At 37.4% G+C, this 20,746-nt stretch overlaps 1 protein-coding gene across 8 annotated transcripts in view; it reads right to left on the bottom strand.

Moving 5' to 3' along the window:
* The window catches only part of COBLL1 (cordon-bleu WH2 repeat protein like 1), a 77,625-nt gene that overhangs the window by 4,910 nt on the left and 51,969 nt on the right, over positions 1-20,746 (bottom strand). For 7 of the 8 annotated variants that reach the window (XM_068195710.1, XM_068195706.1, XM_068195702.1 and 4 more), the window contains 7 exons: positions 20,508-20,602; positions 20,144-20,383; positions 12,114-12,258; positions 11,109-11,177; positions 5,654-5,912; positions 3,096-3,181; positions 149-1,761 (listed from right to left, as the gene is read on the bottom strand). In XM_068195710.1, the coding sequence (XP_068051811.1) occupies positions 149-1,761; positions 3,096-3,181; positions 5,654-5,912; positions 11,109-11,177; positions 12,114-12,258; positions 20,144-20,383; positions 20,508-20,602 (2,507 nt within the window). The remainder of the gene's footprint in view (positions 1-148; positions 1,762-3,095; positions 3,182-5,653; positions 5,913-11,108; positions 11,178-12,113; positions 12,259-20,143; positions 20,384-20,507; positions 20,603-20,746) is intronic. The other variant, XM_068195708.1, reaches the window with a different exon arrangement.

Here is a 20,746-nt window from a genome sequence, read left to right on the forward strand (position 1 = left end):
CTACTGGTGGACACCAGGTGGACAGGGTGTTTTCCCTGCACAAATACAGCACTTTCTGGTCAGGGAGCGGTTCAGAAACAAGCCTTTATAGTGATTGCACTTGATGGCACTAGATCCACAGTCAATTAGTATTGGAAATAAAGTTTACCTTATCCACTAGACTATTTTGTGACCCCGCCGTTACGGTCTGTAAGGAAGGAGTTTTCACTTCAGGCATGGAGGTAGCTGAGGAGAATCCAGCTGCCAAAGGGACAGAGGAGAGTTCCACTGGACATTCCTCTCTCGGTGCCTGGCTAGTGATCGTACGCGTCTTATTGAATGATTGTGACCTTTTCACTGCAGATGAGACAGCAAGAGCAAAAGGGGATGGTCTTGAACTGGAGTAAGGCTTTGGAACGGCAAAAGTTCTGAGAGTTTTTAGATTCAGTGGTGCTGGAGGACAGGAGGGAACACTTAAAGGCTTATTGCTTTTAACAGGAGAAGTGGGAGATTCAATGATTTTTCCATCATCAACTTTTTCTTGATCTGCAGGAGGAGAGGGAATATTTGTTTTTTGTAAAGCCAAAGAAGTCAAATCAGATGATGAGATTTTTTTACCCATCTCTGTATTCTTAACTTCATTTTGAATTGAATTAGGAGCACAAACTGTGTGTCTGGCAATTGCAGATGTTACATAGTGACCTGAAGCTCTTCGTTGCATCTGTAGATAAAAAGAACTAGGCTTCATTGTAGGACTTAATGGACTTAATGCATTTGGCTTGTCCTGAGTCTCAGAAGAAGCATCTGTATTATCCAAGTTTAGCATCAGGGGGACAGGCTGCCTGAAAGACTCTCCTTCCATCTGGTTGCTCTCGGTAGTAATCTCAGCTTCAGAGGTCACAGTATGTTCAGAAGTGCTGTTCACTCTCTGCAGCACACCATTTGCTGCTGCAGCTTCATTTTGTGAACCAACCTGTAAAGGACCCACACTTTTTGACAGATGAGAAATTTCAGTTTGCACTAGGAATTCTTTGGCGTCTTCCAAAGTAGATACCTCTTGATCCTTATGATCTGATAGAACTTCTGATTCCCAGCTCTTCATCATTTCTAAGAATTTTGGAGGCACTATCTTATAAGTAGTCATCCCAATTTTTGGTATGTAATCCCTTGTAATTTCATTAGCAGGTTTGGGTTTAGGTTTGGTGTCCTGTCTATAAAAAGGCTGATCTTTTACTGAAGAGTCATCTGGAGTTTCAGCAGTTGTTTCTGGTGAAGCAAAATCACTGCCATTTATACAGATGTGACTCTGGTCTGTTATTGGAATTACTTTTTTATGAGTAACTTCTTGTGTCTTAAGATTTTGTTCTATTGAAGTATCTTCACGCTCTTGATGCATTCGATGCATCATTTGAGCAAGCGAGTTGTTCTTATCTCTGTCGTGTTGAGGAACCAGTTTTCTAAATGTGGATGATTCAACACCCTGAGGAACAGTAATTTCCTTCTGCACAGTCCTTCCCAAATTGCTGTCCAAAGTCTGGATTCCAACATCCTGAGTTTTTACTGTGTTCAAGCCAGTTGCATTTGTTTTGCTGTCTTGCTTTTCTGAAATCAGTTGAGGATAATTCCTATGACTTACAGAGATGTCATTTTTACATGCCTGGCAGTTTGATAGTCTGTCAACTTCAAGCTTGTTATTCTCTCTAAAATCTACTGTTTTAATTTCAGCTGTCTGAAGTTCTTTCCCTTCTTCTGTTGTTGGAAGGAGTTTTGTATCGCTGTGATCTTTAAGTAAAAGAAAGATTCCAAAATGAATACAAATGCCACGAAGATTCAAGCTTCCTTATTACATCATGAAGCTCTGCATCCAGTGTACTAGCTTCTCACTGATGCTAATATTTTCCCTAACCCTTTTAAAGATATATTTATATTTAACTAATATTGTCAAATAATTGTATTCTAATTCAAGTATTCTTCCTTAATAAACAGGTTACAGATGCCATGCATCGACTTAATTAAAAAAAAAAAACTATTCTAGAACAATATAAAAAGTGCTAATGAATTCTAGTTCATTTTATAGGTATCAGTAACTCAAGAGCTCAAGGACTATTCAATATTGAGTTAGATGCAGTTTTTATTTAGTATTACACATTTGTGGCTTCTGTTCTTAAATTTTAATACTACAATTCTTGTAAGCCACACCTTATGTATTTGTGCAAGGAAACTATTGAAAAACATATGGACAAGAGCAATTTGCCAAACCTATTTTTCCTACCCTTTAGTTGGTCTGATAATTCAATATTCTACCCCTGGACTAAACATGTGATCATCTCCCAAACACATGAATATTTTGGTCAAATTCTTTTAAACACAATATTGGTAAAAATTACATTTTTCAGGAATAGTCGTACGGAATGGTATTTTGCAGGGGGAAAAAAAGCCTCATTTCATGTATGCTATAAAATGGTAGTTACAATTTATATCACATATAAACAGGACTTGTGTTGTTATGATTTATTAACAGAGGTGTACTGAGTATAAAAGACTATAGAAGGCCTAATATATAAATCTGAAAATCAGTGTCACAAAAGAGCAAAATAAATCAGTCAGGTCACGAAATCCACAGAGAAATTTATGACCCATTAGATGCACAGGATGTCGTCATTTTGTTTCAGATCAGTGTGTCACTTTCTTTTATTTGTGCTTCAAAATATTTGCATTTTCATGCAGAAAACTCACCCTAATTTCATAAGCAAAGAACAACTGATGGCTTCTTCTTCCCCAGTGGGATGTGGCAGCCATGTCACCCCACGTGCCAGGATTACCTTTGTGTCCAGCCTTCCCCCTCCTCAGCACTGTCCCACCCACACCATCCTATAAGAGCACGATGCAGCTTTGACTACTGCTAAAACAAAAATATATTAAAAACAAACCCAAAAAACGCCCAAAACTGCAGCCAATTCTTGCCACCTCATCTCAAAGCAAATACACTAGAGCTAGAGCAAGTGTAAAGAAAATAATCTGATTATAACAATCCAAGAGTTGACTATATGGCCATTTCTTCAAGGGACTAAGTAAGTTCAAGCTTCAAGTATTAACAACAGGTAGGAACTACTCACCATCAGTTTTATTTTGATCTAAAATTTTAAGCTTCCTGTCTGTTTGAAATCCAGCATCCTCACTGCTTATCTTAGTCTGTAGTCCTCTGCAAAGCACAACAGTACATTAAATATGCTGGTATCATTCATTTCAGCAAACACAAGGAATGATGCAAGAGAACTGGCAATATTCTCCAAACACAGATGGACAAAACAGAACTGCTCTGCCAAATAATGGAATACTCAAGAGAATCAATTAAAAAAAAAAAAAAAAAGAGGAAATGCTGCCATGATATTTTACCAAAATGACATGCAGCTCCACTTGCTTCTGTGTAAGCAGATGATCAGTCTTCCCTTGTCTTTTCCCCCCTCCTTTTGTTTACATGTGCAGTTTGAACAACCCACTTTCCAACAGCAACTCCATTCCAGTGAAGCCACAATAGTTTTTCACTCATATAAAGTGTTTTGACACCCCCCAATCTAAAATGTGTCCCTGGCTTTGTCCCCACCACGCTGCATGAGACACTGACTGTGTATGAACACATGAACTGAGCAGTACAGACTTCTCAAAGGAGTCCCTTTCAAGAAATACCTTGAGAACAGCAAAGAAACACACATACAACATGTTGCTTGCATTCTAAACATCTTGGGAAACCTACAGTATCTCTTTTCCTCATTTTGTGGGGGACAAGAGAGCTGCAAAAATTCTGAATAAAAACCTCCTCTTTTTGGGGGTGGGGGAGACATATTAAGTCCTTGGCTTCAAAACGTAAATGAAAAGGGCAAAAATACTTTAAAATTTCTTGATAAAATGTTATTAAAACTTCAAATTTTATTCAAGATATTTTTATAATATGTAGTTAGAAATACTGGCATTATGAAGATTTCAAATTATTTGCCACATCAAATGCATTAGTTGTCGGAACCAGTGCTTTGAGCTGACACATCTGCTTTGAATAATTTAAAATTATACATTTCTCAATAACCATCCATGCTCGTGTTGTCTGTATAGTCCCAAACACAATGTAAGTGTCCCATAAACTGCTGAACAGGAGCATATGCTCTCAAAATTATTGTTGGACGAAAGTTAAAGCTCAGTCCTGCACTCTGTTCTCTTGCTTAGCTCCATTCCTTTTAACAGAGCTGGGTGACTGAGCTAAACCTATTAACAACAGGCTGAACTAGATTTTTAATAGGAATTAAAAAAAAAAATCAAACCAAAACCCACCAAACACAAAAGCCACAAAACACCAGGGAGTATCATTATAGAAATTAGTGGTTTTGACTGGAATATTTTGCATATATCCCAGGCTGGATTAAAAAGAAACACATCTCAAAGTAACTAGATCTTATATATAAAGATCAAAATTATCTAAAGTTTTCCAGAAATATAATGTCAGAGAAACCACACTCCTCTTTTTAGAATCCTCAAGATATTTCAGGAAGCAATTGCCAAACACTACAGCCAGAGTGCAGTACCTTCTACCTGATCATCACCAAGATTATAAGACATGAAAGGTTACTACCAATTCATAGGGAGGGAGGGAAAGAAACATCTCCATGACAATTAGGCAAACTGGCCCAATAACACAGGCCTGACAAATTGCAAATTTAAGACAATTTATTAGATCGCCCAAAGAGAAGAAACACCCAAGCAACTGGGACAATATTCACCAGGACAGAGTATCAAAGATTTCTGCAAAGCCACATTTGGCCTTGGACTGACAAAAACGTCCCTTTAAATACGAGTAAAACCTCTCTTTACTACCTTGAAAGTTCTTGGCTACTAGGGCAGTCACACGTCTTGGCTTCAGTACAATAATCGAAATAGTTCTTTCAATTTAATTTGGGAACAGTAGCCAGCTTAGTTGCCCCAGGGAACAGAGAAATAGTGAATTACATTAACACAATGGGACTTCTCTGGACAATCAACATTTATTTCAAGCAGGCACTAACTCATGTTGGAAACCTGCTGAGTCAGGTAGTTTAACAAACATGCTGAAGGGCAAAGGTACAGCATCACCAGAAGGGAAAAAGAGCAGTTAAGGAAACTAATGTGTTTATTCTTTAAAAAAGCTGAATTAACTTGTTTTCCTGAGAGCAAATGGATTGAGATAGGTCAAGACCACATATAAGGAAAAGAAAAACAAATATGCAAGCAATAAGAATCATGCCCAAAAGAACAGAAATGGCTGATGTATCCATTTTCCCCCCATCTGCAAGAATGAGTTTGTCTATTTTTATTTAACTAATTAATCCAAATTTTCTGCAGCATGCTGCTCTGATAAATACACTGGGTATTTTAGAGCTGGGTTCAGCTTTTCTGGGCTCCAGCTGTTTGAGTATTAAGGAAAGAGAAGATTAAACAGAACTGCAGAACACTTCATTGTCATTTTTGTTGAAAAGCTGCATGAATTACTGTGCACAGAAGAGTGCTACAATGAAAGCTAAGCATATTAAAGCTCAATCCTCTCTCACAATTCTCTATTCTGTGCTTCACAATGAAACAGCACTCTGCATTTTATTTGCCTCCCCCATTGTCCCCCAATGCTCCTTTCTTTGTCACAAAACGTACTTACTTGCCATCTGTGCTCATATTTTCTTGTTTTTCTTCCTTGAAGCTTTGCGAGTTGTCTGTGGGAACACTGCCAGGAACAGGAGCTGATGAAGCAGGATCATTTTTGTCATTTTCCAGTGATACCTCAGCAGAGCTGAAGGCTGCAGTAACCTCTCCTATCCCAGGAGAGGTATTAGTATTTCCACTGTCCTCTCCCTGTTGCACACCTATCTCTTCCCTTTCATCAATTTCTTCCAGGTTGTATTCTGAGCTCCTTACATCTACAGTCACAAAAGAAAGGAAAAGAAAGTAAAAAATACCCCTAAACCAACAAAATTCAAACCAACCCACAGCTCTGAACACAGGCTGTAGATTAAAAGGGACTGTTCAAGGCAGCCTAAATAGTTTGAAGAAGGAAAACTGACTTTTTTTCATAATTCATACAAACTTTACAAAATAATTTGAAATTTAAGAGATCCATTCAGACTTCACAGAATTTTCTGGTTCTTTTCAATTCTCTCTCTTGACACAAGAATATGCTGATCACCATGCTACTGACCATCTGGTTCTATATCTGTACCTACTGTAAAACATTTTCCATATTTAACCCAAGTACTGAATTAAGATTGTTATATATATATTTTGTTATATATATTTTTATTTATCTCATAACTCCAAATTTCATGGACGTGGACAGTTGCTTTTACCCAGACTTCTTGTACTTCCATTAGCTCTCCAGTGAGTTTTAAAATACACAGTTCCTCTATATCAGAGTAGGAATGTTCAAGAACTAAATTTTGCCCATGGTTTGAACAAGTCTCACCACCACTATCAAAAATTTCCCATAACCACCCTAAGCATATGAAAGTGTCTTGTGCAGTGTTTCATATTACAGTACAAAAATAAAGTTCACAGAAAAGTGCTAATCCATTAAAATACTGACATTTGCAACCAGAGAACAGTTAAACTAAAAGGTTGAGTTGCTGGATTATGACACAGATAAATCAGTGTACTTTAACTAATAAATACACCTGATCAGGGTACTCCCATCAGCTTTGGGTACACTGACACCTGACAGGGACAAGACTTGCACTTGAGACAATTATGTTTCAGTGTAAGCAGCATCAGTAAATTTCCAAGTGTAAACCAAAGTCAACAAAGAAAACAAAAAGGAATACTGGAAAGTTGCAGATCCCAGAGTACGGGAAAAAAAAGACTGACAAAAGTGTTAGACTGACTTTTTTTAGCTGATGGTATCCTACAATGCTTTCAGTACCTCTAGAGAAGGTAGAGGTTATAGAAAAGTATTAAGAAAATGTATGTATTGGAAAAAGGCTCGGTACTGAACAGAAACTTTGGTGTTAGGGTCATTAGTTAAGAGTTCAGTAATACCAAAGATACTCATTCAGAGTTACAGAGAACCCACAAAAGCCAAATATTTTACTGTTTAATTCTTGGTTTTATATTGCAATCTTGTAATAGTGTTTTGTTACACATTAAGCAATGTGCTCAACACATGCCATAGTGCTGAATGCAGAGGCAATTTAGATCCTCAAGGCAAGACTGCAAAGTGGTGCAGGTGAGCTGCTTCCATGTGGTTTCAGCACAGGTACATACAAATATGTCATACTGGTATTACAGGGACTCCTACTGGTTTACTAGTTATAAGGGCCTGCTCTTCCTTTCATCGTCCACCAACCTCTTTTCCACCTAGGGAACACTCATACCCCGTAGCCTCATACTTTGGGGGATCATTTTGGTGATAACAGTATCATTTCATGTGTGACAAGGTAAATATATATCTGTCAAAATGAACAAAACAGAATGTGAGCAAACACTGAACCAGCTAAGATTATCCCACAGCCCATAACTGGCTCTTCAGAACATTGTCTCCTTCACTGGTGAGACCTATTACACCACGGGCCTGAGCCATCACCAACGACAGGAACAAAGACAGATTTTCAGCCTAAATGCTCTATGGAAACCTGAATTAGACAAGAAAGAATAGCCAGGACTTCTTACAAGAGAAATTGAAGCATTCTGGAGCTGCTATGGCTTTTTGCCCAGGCACTGCTGGCATTTCTCTGCTGCTTTTCCTCTGGAGAGGAGTGTAACAAAGGCTGAGTTGTATCTATACTCCTGGGATGGAAACTTAGCTTGGGTTGGTAGGAGACATTCCTGACATTCCTGCTATGTGAAAGTCTGTTCTCTGCTGTGCTAGAAACATTCCCAAACATTGGGGTCAACTAACCTGACCAACAAATGGATAATACCAAACTAAAACAGCCCTCACTTCTTAAAAAATGCTCTACCTCATCTGTCAGCATAAGATCAGCCCTGCTTGCTAGTGGATTTTCATCTGTTACTGGGTCTTGTTCCAGACCTGGGCTGTCACTGCTGCAGCAGAATAAAACCTGAATACATTTGAACACAAACAACATTTAACAACCATCCTTCACTTACATCATGCAGGTAACTCCCCAGGGGAGCAGTTCAGATTCTGATTTGTTTCCAAACCCTCAGTCTGTAGCTTTTACATGCAACATATTGCTAGGAAGAACTTACAGCAATACTGGCTATATAGTGTTGCCTTACTGCTTATACACCTTATCTGTAGTTCTATATGTAATTTAAATTGAATATAGTTTATTCTCTTGGACATTAGTCACTGGGTTTTAAGTAGCCCTCAACCAATATAGTTAGAGTGTGTCACTGTGAAGGTAGATCTATAGATAGTACACACACGTACATACATACGCACACACCCCCCTGGTGACTGACACACCAACTGCAGGTCTCCTTTGAGCTGTAAGAACACCCCATGCCCAGCAGAGAACAGGCTGGTGCTACTCTCTGAGCTCGCCTGCTTGTAAGCACCAGAGCTGGAAAGCCTGACTACATCATGCAAATCTGCTCTTGACTCTACAGCCCCTAACAAGGTGCTTAGAAATACTGTAACCAATAGGATTATATCAAGGGATTTGTTTGAGGGAAAGTTTTCTAAAATTCGTTCTGAATACTGCTTTACCGTCTTCCCTAGAAAAAGAAAGACTAAGCATTAATTAAACCTTGGGAAGGTGAACAAAAATCATAACTGATAAAGAGAATTTTACTTTACAATCCCAAATGTTCACATTACTTCTCTGTCAATGCTTATTCTAGTAGATGTGTGTGTTCAAACTACTTTTGTCAAGGTACACACTGCTTTTACACCATGGGAAAACTGTCATTTCACAAGAGAAATGTTGCCTCTTCCATACTATATAATGTATATGTGTCTAAGTAGTGCATAGCTAACAGACAATATTGAACACTGCAAATTGAACACTTGAAGTGGTTTATTTAAGGGCAAAAGGTAATGTTGTATTTGCAGCTTAGGGTTTTTTTTTTGCTTATTTGCTAAAGTAACACTGCATAACAGAAGCACTCTGGAATGCCAGTTACAGCCGAACGAAAACTCACAATGCTTCCCAGATGCCTGACAATCAAAGCAGTATTAATCCTTTGTAAAGTTAAAATTATGTCCAACTTTGCAATTTAAGTGATACTGAACTATGTTATCCATTTAAAACAATACCCAAACACAGATAATTTTCAGACTAGGAATAGGACAGCTGTACTGCATCTGATTTTGCTGCTGGTTAATATTGGTTCTCACAGCATGAGGGGCTTTGCTAAAAGGACCCTTTACACACAGGCCTCATGACAGTTTCAGAGATGCCACCAGAGAGCAGCAGTATCCCATGAGAAAAAAAAAGAGGCAATGAAGCTGTGCTATGTGACTTATTTGTACATTAAAAAAAAAACTGCACTACATTAAGTCTTCAGCAAAGGACAATGAAGACATGAGGAAAACTAGAGACTGAAGATTGTCACTAACTGCAAAGGTAAATCCAAGGGCTCAACATAGATTGCTCTAAGCCCAGTCAAGATGATTACCTTCTTCTATTTCTTTCCATTACAGCTTAAATTAAAATATTTAATTACAGAACTCAAATGCCTCAAGCAGAAGTTTCTGAATCTAAGGAAAAATAAACAAGCCACTACTTTGAAGTTCAGGGTTGTTTACAGCACTTGAACATAACAGTGATGGGAAAGGAAAAAATTCTGGCATGGATCAACAATCTTAAGATAGAAACAAGTCCAAGAAAACAAAAAAAACTTGATTTAAAATCACAGTATGACAAACTTGCTCATCTTAGACCCATTGCATGTAGATGGACAGTTTTCAACACACAAAATTCAGTACTAATGAGCAAATCACTCACTTAGAATTGATTATTCTCTTTCATCTGCTGCAACAGCAAAGACAAGGAAAGGTTACAACTTTGTGAGATCTTCAACACCAGACTCCGCAGTATAGGTTCATACTACCAATTATTACATTACATATTGTTTCTACTTAATGTCTTTTCCAATAATTTACATAAATTGCCCTAAACGCAAACCAAGCCCAAGTTTACTGATTACTTACTTTTTATTTTTCCCCCTTTGCCAGAGACCTAGCATCCTAGCAGATGACTTTCAGCTCTTGTGGTACATTTTTGTTTTACCACTCCAAACAATTTGACTAAAACGGCTGGAAAGCTACTTAAAAATTCCTGTCAACTAGCACAGTAACTGAGTGCTTAGCCTCATATAATGACAGTGGCACTTCACAGGCTTAGCATTTATATACTTCATTCTTATTAAATGCATTGAAGAGTTATTTTTTTCAGACTGTACTGGCACTGATTATTCTAAAAGCTTTTGCAAAGTTTAGAAGACTTCTAGATGTTTTATACTGTAACTGAACCCCATGGTCTGGTGCTTACAAACAACAGTACTTCACAGTACAAAGCGCATAAAATTTAAAAAGCATTATGTTTAGCAGCTAAATAATTGTATTTTAAACTGTTATACTTTCATAAATCACATTTTTCCCATAACACCCAACAAATAATTTAATGTAGAAACAACTATTCATGCATTCAGTTTAGATTTACAACTTATGTTTTCAAAGGCTGTTCAGATGCCAACCAAAAGCCAGGCACAGATTTGCTCCTGCCTCTATGTTATGCAGGTCAAGAGCAACACAAGGCAGGGTTCTAAAAACAACACCGGGCTTTAGCTTTTGAAAAGCTTGTTATGAGGTACAAAAAAAAAAAAAAAAAAAAAGAAAAAATCACAGAAATTCTGGATAGTTCTTCTCTGCAACTTGTAAGGAAGAGAGAGAGAAATCAGGGATAATGTTTAGTTTATTAAATGTAAAGCACAGATAGCAATACAAAGTATATTGTATTTGTTTCTGTAGACAACAAAGGTAAAATATTCCTATTTTAGAAAGACATTTTTACTTCAAAGGAAAACTTAATTGATCTGAAGTATTAAAATTAGTTCTATATTTATGACACATCTATAGTATAGTAATTTATTGCTATGAATTATCATAACTTGCTTTGAAGTAAATTTTATCAGTATTTGTGGAAACAACCAACCTGTTTCAGGCTGCATTTCAGTGACTCTTCCTTCTGCTTTAGTGGAGGCTGATTCTGTTGACTCTGTTACTGCAAAAAGTGAAGCAACAACCTTTACCATCTCTCAGTTTCAGCACCAACAAAAGTTCTAGATAAAATGTTAGATTGTGGTCATACAAACTAGTGATTTTGTCAAGAAACTCTTCTGAAACAATTAGTGTTCATTGTCACATTTTCCAGATATTTTAATCTCAACTCTTATGTATTTCTGAACCAGAAAACTGAATTTTTGATCAAATGGAGGAATTATAAAAAAACCAAATGGACTTTCTCTAATATTCTTCTAGTCAGTCCATTTGCTATTATACTCTCTCTGATCCAGGGAAGCTAATCTTTTCTCCTCACCCCAAGCAGTCCACCTGAGCAACGTAAACACAATTCTATACTTAACCTAACTATAATTAATTTGGTATTGTCTGGGGTTTTTTTCTGATTTGCATGCTCTAAATACCTCTCTTTCTACTTGTGGGAAAATAACAGAAGATTGATGAGGACTGTAAACACTCAAGTGACTTGCAGTAGGGATGCAAAATCCCACATATATGATATTAATTGCTCTTTAATCTGTGTGTTTGACAAGTGGAACACCTGTGTTCAGATAACATAGGCCTGTGATAGACCTACAAGGCATCTTATTGGGCATGCTGGAGATTCCTGCCCTGCTGTGGGTAAGATCAAAGCACTGTGGTAAATACACCTGTGTGAATCCCTGACACAGAGGAAGGGAGCAGGTTTGGCAGTCATCTGGCATGGATGGAGCTCTGCAGTGCTGGTGGTCCCACTTGGGTTCCCACCTGGGTGCTGCTTTGAGACTTCCCCAGTTGATGAGGTAACAGAAATGCATTCTTTGCATCTGCAGTTTTGTGGTTGCTCCCTTGAGGTTCTGATCTCATAAGGCGGCGTTACCTTAATGTTTAGTCAGCCATACTTCTGTTGCCTTCCAATTAAACAGCATAAAAAGATTACCAGGCTCATTACTGCTTTCACTTTGATCTTCTGGTGCTCTGGAGGGTGGTGAGGGCGCCTTGCGCTTCATCCTGCGTAGCGAGGAGTTCAGGGAAGCAGTGTCACTGAGCGGCAGGGAACCTTTCCGCACTAATCCCACAGGGGCCTGCTAAGGGAGACAGGGCAGCAAAATTATTAGCAATCAGTGCAAAACAGTGAAATAGCAAAACAGTGAAATAGCAAAACACAGTGAAGTGTTCTCCAAAAGTATTTACAATATTCATTTGGGAAGAGAGAATGCATTACCAAATTTGTTGTGTTTTTCATCTTAATTCCTCCAAAAAAAAAAGATTTTATCGAGTAATTGAATATTTTCAGATGTGCAACATAGAGCATTAAAAGAAAATCAATTGTTACATATACTCTAAAAGATAATTTGAATTTTTTTATGGCCAAAGACTATTCTACAAACCCAAAATAAATCTCTTCTAAAAGCAGCTAAAATCATTGTGGAAAGAAGTTTCAACTACATCCTACCACAACAACATAACAGAGTGTTTCCTTCCCCATTCTTTCAACAGCAGTCTTAATTGGCCTGTATACATAATTAGTATTAATTTCTTTCCCTCCTTGAAATATCTGAACTTTCATAAAAAATTTTTGGAATGCCTGATTTCAAAACTTATCAAGTACAACTGTCTTAGAATATTTAATTAAATTAAATATAGTTAAAATTTAGTAAATTTAGTAAAGTTGCAAAAAAAAGTTATAGTACCTACTGATGTTACAGCATAGTAATGTCCTCATTATTGTAGCAAAAGTAAAAAATCTTAATTCACAAATAATCAGAACAATTTAAAAATGGGCAAAGGATACCTGCTGAAGTCCTCATATTTTTATGATATAGCAGTCCAATCGCATTTTAGGCTGTTTTTAGAAACACATTATCTGTCTCAGAAAAACAGTGGTTGTAAAATTGCCTGCCATTCTTAACTACAGTTTGCCTTATGCTGAAGAAAATTATATCCACATCTATTAGACAGATAATGTTCAGGATCCCAGAAATAAAGGAATGCATTTTGGAACTGGACACAGTTGCCTGTTTCTGTAGTAATTATGATTCCTATCACTTGTTTCCTCGACAATAAAATAAAATCCTGCAGTGACATTCATTTCTGTCTAGAAGGATCCACACAGCAGTTGGGTGTGGGGTCATCTCCGGAGAACTCCCCTGTGCTTCAATTAACCAGCCTGCCTCACAAAGCACAATATCAAGGAACAGAGAAGGCATATAAACACCCACATATTCTTGTTTCACTGACAATCCTTTCAAAAACATCAGACAATAGAATTGTTGATCGTGTCAATTTCCATGGAAAAAGATGCTTATCATTTAGAAAGCTACCACTGGACAAATATCCAAAGATTCCACAGTAAGTAGGATATTAAAGACCAAAAGCTACAGTATTTGGTTATATACAATCAAATCTATAAAGAAAATGACAACAGAAAAGATACTGTCACAAGGTGTCATCTGTCAGGCAGTGTTTGGCAGCTCCTGTGAGACTGCAGTACAATACCTGAATGAATGAACAGAGCTTTGAATGAAAAACTATCCTCTGAGCCACCCTGGGCACCCTCAGTCCTCGGCTTTGTCCCACCCTGATATCAGGTACAATAGATCCACAGACACTGCACTACAAGGAGCACCACTGCCCAAAACTGTACACACAATTCTACCCACCACTCTAATGCCAAAGCAGCAACTCAAACCTCTTACAGCAAAGCAAGAGTCAGGGTTTAAGGGAGAAAACACAAAGCACAAGGTGAAATGTTCTTTTAAGAACACCAGAGGATACGAACACAGCAGTCCTAATTAAAAATACTTGCATGCTTGAGTAGTTTTTAAACAAGACAGTTTCTAGAGTAAAATGTCACACAACAAAAAACACTCTACACTTTTATAATTTCTTATTCACAGTTCCAAAATAGGTCTTAAAAAGTAAAAATAATTAATAGTATTCAGCCTTTGAATTTATTCAGGAGGGGATATCAAATACAATATTATTTCCCCAAATGAGGCTTTTTTTGTTGCTGAAGCATTTCCTCCTCGCAGTCGGGCAGTTGCGTTTGTCTCCTCTCTGGCAGCTGTGCTCAGGCTGCAGCCCCTCTGCTCTGCACAAAGGCACATTTCCCCCCTCCAAGGGCTGCACCTCTTGTGTTCCACACAGGCTCCCTCGGCGACTCGGCTGGCACCGAGCTCCGCGCACACTCGCTCGGCTGAGCAGATGTCACCAGAGTTCCCTTCTGCACACAACAAGTGTGTGTGTAGGGGGGGGAATGTTCTCAGCATAAGATCACAAATGCTACTAGAAGATTTTTATAAGTCTTTCTACTGCCCTTTGCATCCAAAGAAACAAACAATTTGCAAAGAGAGATTTCAAGAAAGTACTAAATGTTCCAGTTAAGGTTCAAGTGTTGAACAGATTTTCTCAGGAATTATTCAACATGAATATTAAGAGCTTTCAAATCCTAACAAAGGCTGTAATGTGAAAATAGTACTTTAAACAGATGGAAAAAAATTAAAATTACATTATTAAGACATATCTGACAAAGCTTTGGAATATACATCTGGGTGTTCATGTGTCATACCAACTGCCTATGAAAACCAGTGCTTTATCCGTTACATTTAAATTAAAATTTTTGTTAGGATCACTGAAGTAATTAACTATGTTTTTTGCAGAAACACCAGTGAACTCTGTCATAACTTTTATAACGTATGCAGGAGTTCTACTTTTAAAACCATACACCCTCTTCATTGTGCAACAAGCAGGGGTGGATATGAAAACTTTTTAGTCTCAAATTTGGCACCAAATCCCACCCAAAGCAAACACTAGTAGATGCCAGTGCTTCCCAAGTTCCAGCCTCTGTAAGCAGTGGCAGACATAGTGCCTTGCCCTTCTTTTCATTTCCAAAAAAACAAATAAATGTAATCAAGGCACAGTAATTTTGAAGCTGCAATGGAAGCAAAAAACCAAAAAGCATTTGGGAATGCCCCACAGTGATAGAGGGGCATTTCAGTGTGCTGGAAAGCCTACCTCGTAACCAAGGGCCACTAGACAGAGATTTTCATATCACATCCTACCTCTTTTGCTCCATACACAACTATGTTTAACAGAGATATATACATGACTGTATCATGCAGGGATAGCAAAGCACATTGCTATTCATATTGCTAGTATTTCTTTCTTCCCTTTCTGTATGCAGGCATATGCCCAAGGAGTAACAGCAAAAATATGTATTTGCTCCTACAATAACTCACGCCCTCAATTTCATGGCTTAATCTTCCCAAAATACTTAAACTTATCCTAAGTACTACAAAGGAAGTAATACACCTCTGATCTGTTGGAAAGAAAAGACATACAGAATGTATTTGAAGAAACTGAGCTGGTGATTGGTCCAAACAACCAATATGACTACTTTCCCCTAGGATTTATCTTGCTGGTACAGAAGCAAATACAATAAAGGAGTAAAGTTATGCATTTGATATACTGAAAAGTAGATGCATGCAACATTCATCACCAATTCTGAAACATTTCAGAATAATATCAGATTATCTTCACACAAACTTCAGGTAATCCTGAGCACTCTCTTCCCTGACTGTACCCAAAACTTCCCTGCTGTCCGTAATGCTCAATGCATCATTGCCCAACTTCTTCTTCGAAGAGCTGACCATCAAGTTGCAGGCAAGCAAGCCTCTGGTGTAATTTCTTCAGCTTGGAACTCACCCCTCACAGAAATCCTAACTAAACTGTCCTGCGTCACTGGCTAAAAAGATCTTTTCAGAAGTACTTTATGGTTTAGTTTCTTCCCACCCTTCCCCCATTCTCCTGCCTTCTTCTTCCCTTTCTTTTTTAAGAGGTAGCCTGGAGATTTCGATTTCTTTAGGAGCTAGGGTTGTGTAAGTTACAGCAATTTGTATTTCTAGAGTTGAGAAGTTCTATCCATTATTTTAAACTGTAAATGTTTTAACTAAAAATCTTCACTTGTTCCTACCCAAGCATAGTTTACACATGTGCCTAACAATAACTGTACACAGGGTAAGGAGAGAAACATTAATGGGATAAAATGCAAATGTTATCAGCCTAGCTTTTATAAGTAAAGCAGTAGGAAGAAAATCAGCTGTGGCATTTTGGGCATAATAAAATACTTTTCTTTTAAAGAAGTGTTATTACTAGAAAATTGCAATCACTTTTATGAAAACTGTGAAGATATACACACTAAATTATACAACAACACTTCGCAAAATCCTTGAGAGTCCTCTCTACTTGCCAGTGTATTTGAACTTGCTAGTTCTAAACATACTTCTGACCAAAGTCATCTTGCCCAGAACTAAAACTGACAAACAAGTGAGATTTTTCAATATTAGAGACTAACAGGCTCATTTCCCACTTGATTGAACATAGAAATTTGCTGGACAAACACTAACCATTTAAGCTCGCTAGGCATCTTCCAAATCTCATGTAGAAAAATAAGCAAATCATGCTAAGTAATAACTTGTAAAAGGTACCCTGTCATCCACTGTACTATTTTCTCCCCTAAAAATAGGACCATGTCCCTAAAAACAAATTCTATAATCACCTTGAAATAGAGGCAGAAAAATTGCAACTCTCCTATCAGAATATTAACTATCCACACAAGGAGAAAGCAGTTTCTTTAATGTAAAATTAGCAGAGAAACTACAGACAGTAAACATTTAACCCCTTTTTCATACTGTGAGAAACTGGACTAAAATGTGTTGAGAATTTGAAGAAAGAAACAGTGAGAACTCTGTTCCCTTAAAGTTGGCTCATTTCACTGTTGTCTGATGTTACTACTTTGACACATTTCTCCCAAACCTAGGCAGACAGTTCATCCAGGCAAAACTGACATTTCACTTTGTCTTCCTTATGAATGTTACAAAAGAGATTTGTCCCTAATGGGACCCATGCAGATGGTCATCCTGGTCAATAGAAGAAATAAATTATGTATCTAGTCTGCCAAGTAAACTGAAGGGCAGGCTATGGAACTTAGGCATTGTTAAAAGTGAGCAACCTGAGAGAGACTAAGTCCTACCAGCAATACACACATTTTCAACAGCAGAGAATATGACAGACCAAATTCTTATATTGTTTCCAATGAAATACTTGTGATCTAGTGTGACCACTTTACTGGCCTCATTTACTGACAGCTGACCAGGATTAAGCGAGACCTTTTGAGATAATTTGGTCCAACCTTCTGTTGAAAACAAGTTCTTACACTTTTTTTTGGTTATTGCTACAGCCTGGTAAGGAACATCTCAAACATTTCCAGCAAAGAAGCTTCTGCCATTTTTCATGAGTGGCCTATTCCAACAGTCAGTACTCACAGTGGTGAGTTTTGTTCTTCAGTCTGAATGGAATTTCCTCTGGAGAAGCTAATACCCATTAGTTCTCATCCTGCCATATGCACCCTTGTGAAGAATACACTTCAGATTTCCCTGTAGCACCATCCAGGTATCAGAAGAATGTGATTAGATACTATCTGAGCCTTCTTTCCATTAAAAATGTATTTTCTCCAAATCTTTAAACATCATGGTGGCCTGTTTTCTGTCTCTGTCTTGAACTACAGAAAACAAATCTGGACACAGTAGTGCAGGTGTAGCATAAAATTACTGAGTTTACTGGATTCAAGGAGGATGACATGACCAGATGCCAGCCTGTACTGGTGCTTACTGGTGCTACTGAAGCTGTACTTCATTCCAGATAGAGAATTTTATATGCATCTTTTTAAAATCTCATTCGGCCTGCCACTGCCTCCCTGAGTGGTGGCTGGAGTACCTGCCTCTGCCCATTTTGGTACCGACTTCAAGTTTGTTGAAAGTGGACTCAGTTTCATGATGTAGATTGCTTATAAAAATATTTAACAGTATTTGCCATAGCACCAACTTCTTGGGAACTCCACATTATAACCAGTCTGACTTGAAGCCATTACCCTCACTGTCTGAACTGCAGCTGCTTTTTGTCCTGTCTTGTGTTTCTTCTGTCCAGTTTGTATCTCACTTTTTCAAGAAAAAGATTTGAGGCAGACTGTGATGAACATCTTGCTAAAATAAAAGGTAGATTACTTTATCCTTTATCCTCGGATTTCTGCTTGCCACTAATTTACAAATTTCTTGCTCATGACATCTTCTGCCACTTGCAGCTCCAGGCTTGCTTTTGCATTCCTAAGAGAACTGCTGCACATCCAAGAAGTATCTGTGTATTTCTTTCTGGGAATTGTTCTGCTCCCTTTTATTTTTGAACTTGAGTTCATTCAGTAGCACATTTAAATAAAACTGTTTAAAAACATTTAAGTGTTTGTTTTTATGTCTATTCCTATTCCCACTTAGGAGAATGGACAACTCTTGTACTGCCTCTGAAGATGTTTTCATGCTCTTCCAAGCAGCAATTTTATGCTCCAAGGAATTCTCCCACAGGATCCTTATCAGGAGTACCGTGATCAAGTTGAGCAATACATACCATGCCAAATTCATTCATTAGATGATAGGAAGGTAGATACCACAAGACAAAATATTTTACTTGATTTAATAAAATTCAAAGGAAAGAGTAAATATTTGTCCATATTTAAGTCCCAAGCACTACACTTTCTGATAAATCACTGTGCAATCAAATCCTAATGAGTGAGAAGTCACCTTAAAAAAAACGTGCCGAAGGCCTCTAAGTTTCAGGTGAGTTGCACAAAGTACTACAAAATAGAAAATATACACAAAAATATAACTTGATCTGGATGTCCTCTCTTTGTAAGCTATTCAATTTCAGTCAGATCACTTTAGATCACTAAGAAATGTCAGTACAAAATAATAAATCTAAGCAATTGTTTGAGTGACAGCTAAGCAGTCATACATTACTTTTAGACATAATAGGATATTAATAATTTAAAGCATGTTAACATTAATAAGCTATTTTAAGAAATTAAACTCAATTAAAAGAGAAATATGGTGAAGTAAAAAAAAAAAAAAAGATTTTCTTACTCCCCCCAAAGGTTCCTTTTACTAAAATTCAGAAAGAAACTTTCATCTTCTTCAAATGATAAAGCTTTTCAGCAGGACACAATACACAAAAGCAGAACTTCTGTTAAACACTGCTCTCTTGTGGTTCTGTGCATCAGTGAAAGACTAAATCACTGTATAAAGGTAGTCACAGTCTGAAACTTCTTGTCGCAAAGTCTAACCCAAAATTAATTCCTCATTAATTGCACTTCATTTAGTTCTGCATTTACTTTTTCTAGCATTTCAGTAACCTCACATCCAAAGACCACCTTTAAATACTGTATTCAAAGCAAATCAGGGAATAAATTTTAAAATATAGATAACAAAAATTTTAACCTTGATCTTTTATTGGAATTCACAACTGGCAATATGTGCAATACCAGGATAGCAGTCAATGCATCAATTCTCACACCTTCTCACAAACAGGCAGAATTTCTGCATGACACTGGATATATATAGGTTACTCAAATATGTAGCCCAGATCTCGTTGCTTAAATAACATACAGCCCAATTTTTAAAATAAAAACTTTAATTTGCTGGGAACAATGCTTAGACTGCTACCCATGTCCACTTTTTTCTACCATATAGTGAAAAGAACAAACTACTCATTATCTCATGTAATTAAAACATTCAAAATTAACAGGAATAATTAACCCAAATTACTAGTTATAATAAAGTGAGACCACCTTCTCATATTTAAATATATAAAGTATTCATCTAAAAGAACAAAAAGGTGCTTACAAGACTAATTTTTATAAGAAGTTAGTGTCACCTTTTCAAAATACAGCAGCTACTTTTGGTTATTAAGATTAAAAGGAATGCATCATTCAATTTCTATTGTTATTTTCTAGCTAAAATTTTTTAAAGCAATTACTTCATTTTTATTTACCATTTATTTCAAGCCTCATCATATATTAACAACAGGGTTATCAGGGTTATTGTGTCTGTACTTTTTAAGAGAAGTGAAGCAAATATAACTGACCTGTTCCTTCCTATTAAAGCTGTTGGATTTCACAATACCAGATTCAGGTCTGCCTTGGGCTCGTGCGAGCTCCTGGGGAGCACTCTGGGAGTTGGGCATGGGTGGCAGAGGAGCTCTCCGTTTCTTCGGCATTTCCGCTGGCAGAGTGCTCGAGTCGTACTGCTTGCTGACAGTGTTAGATCTCGTGATGAATGTTGGCCTTGGCTTGCTCATCAATGGAGTTGCTGGGGCACTGGCAGCCTTGAGGTGTGGGAAATAAGAAGAAACCTAAGTTGCATATATTTTCTGGAAAATAATCAACAGTATTGATTGCTTAATCTGAGTATGTTTCTAGAAGTTTTCCTTACACAAAGTTACACCTTACTTGTTCTCTTTTCTTCTTATTTCGTTGAAAAAAGCTGAAAAAACCTTTGTTTTCTTTCTCCTTCAGAACATCTATGTTTTCAGATTGGTAGGAGCCTAAAATAGAAAACAATAGTTCTACATGTTATTTCGTGCAGATTATTTCTCCTGCATTCTTACTATATCACCGTGTCATAAACCTCCTGCAATGATACACAAAACACATCATAAATCACCTACATTAATAATTTTTCTAGGTGT

This window comes from Anomalospiza imberbis, chromosome 7 (assembly GCF_031753505.1).
Source record: "Anomalospiza imberbis isolate Cuckoo-Finch-1a 21T00152 chromosome 7, ASM3175350v1, whole genome shotgun sequence".
Lineage (NCBI taxonomy): Eukaryota > Metazoa > Chordata > Aves > Passeriformes > Viduidae > Anomalospiza > Anomalospiza imberbis.